Source organism: Polyodon spathula, chromosome 25, assembly GCF_017654505.1.
Source record: "Polyodon spathula isolate WHYD16114869_AA chromosome 25, ASM1765450v1, whole genome shotgun sequence".
In the NCBI taxonomy this organism is placed as follows: domain Eukaryota; kingdom Metazoa; phylum Chordata; class Actinopteri; order Acipenseriformes; family Polyodontidae; genus Polyodon; species Polyodon spathula.
The window spans coordinates 5,954,230-5,965,526 of NC_054558.1; the positions used below are offsets into that span (position 1 = coordinate 5,954,230).

At 40.5% G+C, this 11,297-nt stretch overlaps 1 protein-coding gene across 1 annotated transcript in view; it reads left to right on the plus strand.

The window, feature by feature from the left end:
* Positions 1-10,906, plus strand: part of LOC121299508 (metabotropic glutamate receptor 4-like) — a 105,094-nt gene extending 94,188 nt beyond the window's left edge. Inside the window, exons 9-10 of the mRNA XM_041227259.1 lie at positions 6,885-7,131; positions 9,155-10,906. Of these exons, the coding sequence (XP_041083193.1) occupies positions 6,885-7,131; positions 9,155-9,204 (297 nt within the window). The 3' untranslated portion in view covers positions 9,205-10,906. The remainder of the gene's footprint in view (positions 1-6,884; positions 7,132-9,154) is intronic.
* Positions 10,907-11,297: the final 391 nt, after the last annotated feature.

The window sequence follows — 11,297 nt, forward strand, 5'->3', positions numbered from 1 at the left end:
TGAACATTTTCATGAAAATAAACCGGTTGTACTCACTGGAAAAAAACGTTCTGTTTATTTTTACAGTATTTTAGAAATCTGAAACCTTGCCTGGCACCTTCTACAACATACCCAAGGTGTATATATTGAGAACAACTGGACACATGTTGAAACTTATTATATACAGGAACAGGTCTTGGTCAAGTTTGCATCATTGGGATAGAAATAGAAAATGCATACCATCTGTAGCACACACGTCCGTGTTCTGACCTTTACGTGATAGAGGGGTCTTCATTGGCAGGTGCTTCTGTATCCATTAATAACTGATGTTCCACAAGGACTAGAATCAACATTCTGGAGAACTGTACCAACATTCTAGAGAACTGTATAAACATTCTGGAGAACAGACTTTACTGTAGATTTCTCTGAAGGAATTAGAAGCAGTAATCATTGAGGAATTATTTTGGATCCCCCAGAACCATGTGTAGTACATACAGAGTTATTTAATAAAATACAGTGTGAGTCTCTGCCTTTTCAACTGTCACAAACATAGGTTCTGAGTACAGCCATAATAATGTTTCTGTCTGTCAGCCGGACTCTCTATACCTATGATAAATGTTAATACAGGCTTTATATATAAGTAATCACAGTCATGCGGACACAAGAGAGCCCAATCGTATAGTTTAATAAAGTGTATCGCAGTCAAGCTGACATCTGCAGACTCGGAGAGGTGATCTAAATCAAATGCTTTTATTACACTGTCAAACAAGAAGAGGTTCTGATAAAAAAATAAAAAATAAATAGCGTTTCATTTTTGCAATCCCCTCCTGGTTCTCTTTCCACGTAAACCCAAACTGTGTTAGAGCCAATTATGCCTCTGTCTGCTTTCTGCTGGGTTAATGGGCAAATCCATTCTCATGTTTACGAATGATATTGAAACAAAAAAATCTATCCCGTCTTGCCTTGCTGAAGCTGCAGTGTCGCGTGTATGGGTCTGTGTTCCTTGTGGACCTGCAGACTTAACAAGGAAAAGGCTGCTCTGTATTGCTGGAACCTCAGTGATGTTTCAGAGTAGAGGATAAGCCGATAAGGGACACAGTGACTAAGGGCAGGATTTCAAAACCGTAGTTACAAACACCCTTCTGAATCTTAATTTGGCACTGATTTAATATCGTATCATTATCTTTTATTTTGGGAGCATACTTTCTCTCACTGCACTCCAAAGCTCTTTCACTGCCCATAGCTTCAGATTGCCCATAGCTTCAGAATGCCCATAGCTTCAGATTGCCCATAGCTTCAGAATGCCCATAGCTTCAGATTGCCCATAGCTTCAGAATGCCCATAGCTTCAGAATGCCCATAGCTTCAGACTGCCCATAGTTTGAAACTGCCCATAGCTTCAGACTGCCCATGGCTCAGATTTTATCCACAGTGAAGTCTGTTATTTCCAGTCACAGTCGCCCACCTTGTAGTTATCATTTAATTGGGGGGTGCCTTTATGCATCTTTTTGCTCATATCAAGGTAGATTTCGATGACATTACAGATAAAGACAATGGATCGCGTGTCAAAATCTACCAAAATGGGACCAAAAACAAGTAAAGGTACCAGACCCTGCAATGAAAAACAGGCAAAGGGTAGCTTTGTCAGGCATTTCATTGCTGTTTGGCCAACCATATAATATTTGTGTGTCACAGGCTAAATATTATTAAGAAATTCTTAAAACTACAGTGACCCCTACAGAATAAAGATATTAATGACTTTCAAATGCAATTGCTTCTGAAAGGTAATGGGGATGTGACTTAAAATAAAGAAACCCTAGAAGAATCATTAGCAGCGTCTGAGCAATGACTATCAGCAATGCCAATGGCAAGATAGTTGGAACAAATACTTCACAGTGAGCCTGATATGGAAGCACATTATATGACAATGCTACCACTGTGGTACCATGCTATAGCAGATCATCATTGATTTAATCCTTTTTTTGGTTTGTACTGGTGAGAGCACCTATTCAAAAGGGTTTTTGATGTCAGTCAACATGCACAACAACCCAAACACTGAGTGTACGTAGTGAGCAAGCTCCATCGACCAGAACGCTGTGCACCACTGAACCTTACTCTCAGTGCAATTTGATTTTTTTTCCACCCAAGAAGGATAACATTGTCTATAAAAGCATAAGCGAGACATTTTGAAGGGTAAAGTTAACATTTTATATTTTGAGTAGGGAAGCCGAATTGACCCGCCCTTAAAGGAACTGTATAATGGTCTTAATATTACTGCTTTTCCCCTAAATGGTGACTTCAAGACAAAGGCACAGCACTGCACTTTAACCTTGGTTCTGTACCACTATTCAATCAAGTTCCTTTGCACGTCCAGAACATGTAACTGCAGCTGGACTAACTGCTTAACTGTAATAGGATGCCACCACTGACCATCTGTTCATTTTATTTTATAGAATCTACCTCTTAAGTAACACCAATAAAACAGTTTCAAAGCCTGTTGACCTGACCTCTTCCATTGCCACCTAAGGAGTGACCGCAGTCATGATTCTGAATTGTGAGCATCCTCTTCAGCTATGCTGTGCAAGATGTGGGGGCGATGGGAGAGCGCTCCAGTGCAGATTAAATGCGTTATAGTGCCAGAGGGAACAAGGTTTGCTTGTGGAGTTTCTCCAGAGCTGGATACTGCTTATCAAGATAAAGTTGATTGAAGATCCTCTCTGTCTGTCATGCTGAATTTGACTCAGTGTACCAGCACAGAGAGAACAGATTGCCGTGGGAAACACAGTCACCTCCTGGTATATAGTTTAGTGTTGTAGAACATTGTGACATTATTTATGTATTGGGAGGATGCTCTCTGACCTGTTCATGTGTTATTATACTTCCCTGAAGCCCATTATAATACGCTTCTGGTTTACAGTACAGTAGTCTCAGAGTATTGGAACACTTCCTGAGAGAAAACTTCGCCTAAGAGAACACCCTTGTGGTGAAACGGATTTGTCCCATTGTAAATGCTCTACCTAAAGGAAAAGGAACTTTGCTTAAAAAGAACACAATTCATTCATATCTGATGCAGTACTGTTTTGCAACCTGATAACTCATCATCATCAAACTTAAATTCAAATTTTATTCAATCTTTTCATGTGTTGATGCACGTGCGTCATGACAGCTAATCCATATGTACTCATATTGTGTCTGTGGTCAACTCCGTCTTAAAGAACACTTTGGCTAAGAGAAATCTTTGCTTGTTTCCCGAGGGGCGTTCGCTTAGTCAGAGACTTCTGTACAGACCAAACTAAAATATCCTTAAGTGGAGGTAAAATTGAACGGACCAGAACCTGTGCTTGAGAAACCATGTACAACCAAATTCTTTCTCAGACAACTTTATTTTTAATATTGTGAGTGTGTTTTCTTAATAGTGGCTGGTTATGGAATCCATTCCCCAGAAGGCAGGCTGTGACTTCGGCAACTCATTGCTATGAAAGATAAACGTTCTAACCCCTACACCACTGAAACAGCAAACTAGCAAACATAGACTGTGGGGTGTCCCACAGTCCAACCTACACAGATTGAGAGAACATTAGAGATTTCTGGGTACCTGCTGATCCCAAGAACACGATGATTGTGTCTGTACTACTATGGTGTAGAGATTACCCTAACTAAATGATCTCTGATTGCATTGGCATTAGTACTGGACCATTCCATGACACTGTAACAGGATAGACCTACCGCTACTTGCATGCCGTTTATCTGATATTGATTTATCAGTTGTACAGCACAACATTAATATGACACTACAGTGGTAACACAATGTTTTGATCAATGGTATGGATACCATGGTACCTTATCGGTACCACCGTGCAATATATTTCCTGTCGATTATGTTACCATAGCTGTAGGGCCATTGTTCTGCTTGGGTTTCTTCAGGGAAATACACTGGTATAGTCTGGTCTTTTTCAAACTGTTCTGTAAGGTTAAGGTGCCTACCTCCCCTCCCAGAAAAATAAATAAATAAATACATAGACAGCATGGTTTATAAAACAGCTGTGATGTAACACAACCACTCAAGCCAAAGCTTGATTTCTAACCTCAGGTTTCAATTGCTGTTCCATCATTACAAGATTTAATCGCGCCCACTCGCCTGCAGTGATGTATCACATCTGCAGACAACAGCACTTCTGAGTGGACTGAGAAACACAAAGAGCTTCCTTTCAGGCACTAAAACTTCAAGTATGTGCTCCGAAATTCTAACCCCAGCACTCGCTTTACCTTGCCCCTTAAGGGTGTTTAAATACAGGATGAATTGCTTGCTGAACTCTAATGATTCTAATACAGTGTAAATTATCTGTGGGTTGGTGGGTGACCAACTTGAGCACCTCAGGCTGCAAGAAGGGACTTTGATTAACGTCTCTAAAGAATGCAAAGGTGATTTCTGAAACATGCACAATAACAGAAACTCTGGTGCAGGTAATGAGCAAGCAGTAGTGACCATGTAAGGAGTTAAATGGATTTTCACCATCGCCTTCCTAATAAGGCAACCAAACCTTGAAAAAGTCCTTGAAAGCTAGCTCTCACCATACTTACCCTGCAACAGGGTGTTGCCATAATAGAACACAAGTAAAACCATTGCAGCCTAGATTTGTAGTGCCTTGTGGAGTATTAAATATCTAGTTGCAGGGGGCTGTATGATGTGTCAGGCTGCTATAACAGCAGACTGGTTGTTTGTCACTGTTATTATTTCTCAGAGAACGAATGCCCCCACCCCTACTTGCTCTTAATAAACCATCTAATTACTGTGACTTTGTTCTGTAAATGCAGGGGACTAACTGGGAGAGCAAACAAACAGCAGCAATAAATACCCCCCAGCTTCGAAGTGTTCTGTGAAACACAAAGTTTTGATAAGATTATTTGTTTTTATGAGGATGCTTCAAGCGATGCAGAACGAGAATCCACAGTGAGTGAAATAATTGTCTAGACCGGGGGAAAGTGTTTTTAGGTTGACGAAGCAACGGTATTAAACCCAGCATTGCAGAAAATTAACAAACAAGAAGTGGTCCCAACTGCACGGACACACGTGTGTGTGAGCAGGGGGGGCGTTGATTATGACAAGCCCTGATCTCGGATCTCAGGAGGAATTAACAGCAATATCAGCAAACAGGCTGCTCCCGTTGCTGCCTGTGTGCTTCAGAAATCAAGTGTTGGTTCTTCAGGTACAATAGAAGTAGCTTTGAGCCAAGTGCAGGGTCATTCAAACCACAAGGTGCAGGTTGCTTGGGCAAAGTGGGCTGAAGTTTACCACAGAGCTAATGTACTTGTACTAGTGCTAATACTACAGCCTGAAGTTTAAGGTTAAGTACTGTACTGTATGGAGGGGTAGTTTTAGTAAGGTGGGCCAGTCACAGCGCCAACGTACCGCAACTAGCAATTTGGTTGCAACTCTTAAGAAAGTAAATATTTTGTATGTACTAAGAGAACATATGTTAATGAAGACAGCAGCAGTGTACACATTTAAAGTATTTGTTGCGTCTTCTTAGCGAAATCTCTAGCATTATCCAAAGCGAGAGTCGTGCGACACTGTTCTAATAGACAGTGGGAGTTGAGTTGTGGTTTGCTGCAGCAGAGGGAGCCCGAAGGAGAACGTCTACACATGCAAGGGATGCAAGAATCAAAATAACATTGCTTTTGTTAAATGTAATCTGTTCAATGCATCCTGTTCAATCTTCATTTGACCTATTTTAATACTGTATATATATATATATATATATATATATATATATATATATATATATATATATATATATATATATATATATATATATATATATAAATGAAAGGCAGTGTTTAATCCTATCAGAATCTATAGTGGGGCCCCCACCTTCACCCCCAAATAAATATGTTTCAAATAGCTTTTCATACATGCTTTTTCACTGAGAGGTGTCGTGTTTAAAACAATATAATAAAATCACACACACACATACATTTATATTGCTCAATGTATTTCAAATGTTTAAATCATTGCGCTGAAATAACACTAATGTACTTTTGGTAGGCTATACATTACATTATGAAAAAAGATATACATCTGTACAGTAGGCCTATACTGTATACCGTACAGCAGTACAATCAAATTAACAACACCTAGAGCACTGTCTTTTTACTTTAGACTGTAGGCTACTGGTTTGGTAACACAAAATAAATCATGCTGCTGCATTGTACATTGATTTTATAAATTGAAACAATGATTTTAGCTTTTTTTAAATTATTGTTAAGTATTATTATTATTAACATGGCAACTTAGACAATTAACACACATATTGGTGCTGCGATACTTACAGGAGGACAGTGAATTCTCATTAATACAGATTTCATGAGTAACCTAGAAGCCAACTGTATACTGTCTGTTTTTATTTAAGTTAGTCAGTGCTTCAGTGCTAAACTGTGCACATTCACAAAACACCTGCACATTAATAGAATAGGTGTCTTTCCTATTCCTATACAGATGCTCAGAATGAGCTGGAGGGGTTAGCGGCACATGTGTGCTGTTTATTGCTTCCATCATGCTGGGGAAACCAGAAATGTCATAGAAATTTGTTGTCAAGGCTTGTAAGTACACCCTGCTTTTCGAGAAAGGTATTTGTCTGTTCACCTAAAAAATACATTGAGCACAACTGGCAATGCATGAGAAAAGGCAGAATGGGAAATGCCGGCAACAGTTGTGACTGCTTAAAACATCCACCTCCTATTTGCGAATATATGCAGGAGCGCCCATAATTGCATATTCATCTGCGCCTGAACAGCAAACAGAAACTGCAGCCGCAAAGCAGTCCCTGAAAACTCGTTAAAATAGCATTGATCCAGCGTTGCCGTTCTTTTCCCATTTTAAAGGCGTGCTGGTTTGTTTTCCTCCAGTTGTACATCCAGACGACCACGCTGACGATCTCGGTGAGCCTGAGTGCCTCTGTCTCGCTGGGGATGCTCTACATGCCCAAGGTGTACGTCGTGCTCTTCCATCCTGAGCAGAACGTGCCCAAGCGCAAGCGCAGCCTGAAAGCTGTGGTCACGGCCACCACCATGTCCAACAAGTTCACGCAGAAGGGCAGCTTCAGACCCAACGGGGAGGCCAAGTCAGAGGTGTGCGAGAGCCTGGAGACGCAAGGTGGGCTGCCCTTGGAGGTTATGATACATGGGAGTAGGCTGTATGTGAATAGCGGAGACAGAAAGCAATGTAGTGCAGGTTTAGCAGGTTTGGATCTAGTCAGCTGATCTAAACAGTGGCAGACCTAAATCCATGGGAGCAAGAGTGGAGCAGAGGAGGAATATGGGGAACTGAAATGGGAGGAAATTGCTAGTGACTCAGAAAAGAGGACAAGGTTGGCTTGACCTTGGCTTGCCATTCTAAATACTGCTGGTAAATATACACAATAGTCATGGACTGCAAGATGTTTGATTTTCATAACCAAAATGCCCTATATTGATCATCCACCGCTGTTTAGATCAATTCAAAAGATCCCATGAACCTGAAAAGCTTTGTCTCTATTTATGTGTATAATTTAGATTTATAATCAACTTATCCTTGATATAGTTTTTCATTTCATCAGTTTAATTGCATGGAACATGTACAGGCATTAGTGCAGCAATGCATAGCAACAGTAAGATAAAGAGTGGACATATCAGAAACACCAGAAAATTATGGAACTGAAAACAAAATACCATGGTATATTATATATGGGCTTTTATGAGAGCCACTGAGTACAGGTATACCAGCCTCCATGGCTTCCGCTGCTGCATGGAGAGAGAACAGGTGTCCTTGCAACCTGCTACCACACTTTCCAGTGGTCCCTGATGGGGCTGGCACACTCCATTAGCTAGCAGAGGACAGATCCAGATGTTTCGACTTTGCATAACTCCACAGCCTGACCTCTTTAGAAGACTGATCAAGGAAAATAATTCTGAATTCTGGACGTGTAGTTGCTCTCATTGACAAACATGAAGAATCCTCTGCAATAAGGCTCGCAACCACAATAAGAGAGCAAAGTGAAAGACAGATGGGACTGCCAGATACAATTCTTTCTGGACCATCTATTTTTTTTTATCTGGAGTTTGCAGCACATACATATTTAAATAAGGTTCATTTATCACTGACGCTGGGGGGCAGGAGCAGGGTAATATAAAGAGCTGCCCCCCCTCCCCTCCCCTCCCCTCCCCTCTCTCTTACCTTCCTACATGCTTGTCATTGAGAGGTCACATTTAGCCAGTGTGACTGGCGGAATGAGCGGACGCAGTCCCTGATAAGATTGCAGATGTTGATTACACAGGAACCCCGGCTAGCTGATGACGGGTACTCTCACACCTCTTGAGTATTGCTCAGCAGCAGTTGAAGAGAAAGCCGGGGCATATCAGGGCTGGCCAAATCTTCCACCAAATTACTACTGTCCTAAATACACATTTAGATCTATATAGTAAGGATAGTCAGATAGCAGCTTCAGAAATGCATTGTAAGGATTATTCCCCACATTGTGAAACAGGTAACACAGCGATAACGATCCATGATGTGCTACGGATCAAAAAAGACAGAACACCTGTTGTTATGCTACTTTTTAAAAAAATGTTTTAATCGCTCTTCCTGCAGGGATTTAGAGGACCGCTCTCAAATCCCAGTGCACTAAAGCGGACATTTGTAAGTGTAAAAAGTTGTCAGGATGTAAACATTGAAAAGAAAAATGACAGGCGTAAACAGTTGTAGCCACGCGTGGGGACGTGTAATTCTATATTTTTCGGAACCCCGCTACTTACTCTATAGGGTTAAATAGGATGTCCACATCATTTGTGCATTTGTACAAAACGACAACCGTTTAACATAAACTAGCATTTGACAAAATGGGCTTCAGAGTATCCGTGTCATGGCTGTCGTTAGAGCGTGTTCATTAGATTGAGATATTTACTTGGAGGGAAGTAGCTGACATACACAGTAGGACATGCACAAGGCAGCCCCATTCAAGGAACTGTTCCTTCATGCACACAGTCTCTACAAGCTCAGCAGCTAGTTGAAAATGGCTGTATTAAAATATCTTGGCAGGGATGGGCATGTGGGCAGACGGCTCCCATGAAGTAACCACTGAGCATGTCTTTATTCTTGTAATTGTTTAATTTTGCTTTATGTTCTCCTTCTCACTTCACAGCATTGGCTTCCAAGCAAACTTACATCAGCTACAGCAACCATGCAATCTAACCAAGAGCCTCTGGCAGTGCCTGCCATTCCTATGAAGAGTTCACTACGCTGAAACAAGATGAACTGAAAAAAGAGGGAGAAACTAAAGAAAAATGCAAACAAAAACCGAAAAGGATTCTGAGTACCAGGCATGACCCTTTAATGCCCGCTAGGTTACAAGGACGGGTCCTTGGAGGTCACTATGGACGGAGTTGTGTCCTCATGATCAAACGGCATCGACTGAGATGTTTCCAAGGTAATAGCAGGAGATCACTTCAGAACTGAGCCTGTTTTCCTTCTTGTGTTGATGACACCCTTTGTCTTTTGTTTTCTTGATGTTTCCATGACACCCCGTGAGCTTCATTTTAGAGAGACAGACCAGCTGCTTCTGGGGGGGTAGGGGAGTATGTGTGTGTGTGTGTGTGTGTGCATGTGTGACTGAGCGACAAGCAGCAAGAGAGACTTCCACATAGGACTCTTCTGAAAAACCCTGCAGTATAGCTGAAATATTTATACACGGTTACTTTTTAAATCAATATCCCTTGAAAAAGTACTACAGCACATGACTGCGTCCAAATCACTTTCTTAGAAATACCTAAATGTGGGTTGATCGGGGACTAAAACTAAGATTCTTCTTTCGCACCAACTACTAAGTGTGGTTAATTACATTCTATTTCTAAAACCTCTAGCCCTACCGAAAGTAATAGACCAAAGTTGCCTCTTAGTCCTTAACTCTGGCCACTAACGCTGCACATTCTGGGTTAAATGCCCTCCAGATCCTTAGCTCTTATCCCTAGACTTCACTGCCTCCCAGTAGTCAGCTTTTACAGCTAACCCACACTGCCATCAAGTCTAAACACCAGGCAACTTAGGGCTGTCAAATACGCTCATGTGAACACCCGTAGTTGTTGCACTGCCTTCCGAAATACCACCCTTACCGTATCTCTGTGAATCTCAAATGAACTAAAGATTCACCCTGAAAACTACCATTCATTTTTGTGTTTATGTTACATTTGCAGTTTTGCTAGGCTGTTGATTTAAATGTATACATTTTTTTTTTACCTTAACCTGGAAATTTGATTTAACGTCTCCACCGAAAATGTAAATAAGGTGGTTGTCACCTCCAGGATACTTTAGGGTACCAATCAGTATATTTACAGTGATGGTAGACAGTTCCAGAAACGCACCGTTGCGAATTTCATTACATGAAGCATCAGGGGTCTAACAAACTCAGTGGTTTTAGAAACTCCAGAAGGTAAACCACTAAAAAAACCGCAATGAATGGCAAAGTCTGTTCTAGAATCCTCATCTCTTGCAACTCACAAAAACACAAACCGCAATGAATGGCAAAGTCTGTTCTAGAATCTCACAAAATCAGCTGACAATACATCAAATCAAGGAAATGTTTCCTTTTTCTCTTTTTTTTTTTAAATAACAAAAAATAAATAAAAAATCTATATATATATATATATATATTGTGGGATTGTTTGTGATTGTGTCTAAAAAAAGTTTCTGCTTTTTGTTTTGTTCCCTCTGTTTTATTCCTTTCAACACTCTTGGTGTTGCAAAGATAGAGTATGTTCAAATGTTGACCAAATGAAATGGTGAGTTCATGTATGTTAATAAAATGGATTGATCATGTCTGCTTTATGTACTGACCAATTTAAAAAAAAAAAAGAAAGTACAGTGCCTGGGTATTTGACTTTAATCTGTATTAAAGGTGTAGAGCATGTTCATTTTTATATAAAAAAAGATATTTCTAATAAAAATACTGTTTTGCAAATATTTCAGTGATGCTTTGTTCCTCAATTTCCTGCAGACATTTAGAACAGCAGCTCACAATCCTTCAATAGATTATAACGGACACAGGCTATTCCTCCCCTTTCCTCAGTTCTAGTTAGCATCTCCGACAGGCATATTTATCAATCCTCTTCCTCTCTTGGGCCTCCACTGTCTATTTATCTTATTACTTTAATTATATTAGATGCTGTTTCCTATCCTTATTCCAAGTGCTCTCCAAGTCAACAAAGCGTTCTGCAAGAAGATCCGAATCCCCCCATGGATAATTCCTGGGTAAATAAAGAGACAAGAAAAGCAGCTGAGGTGCACTGAGC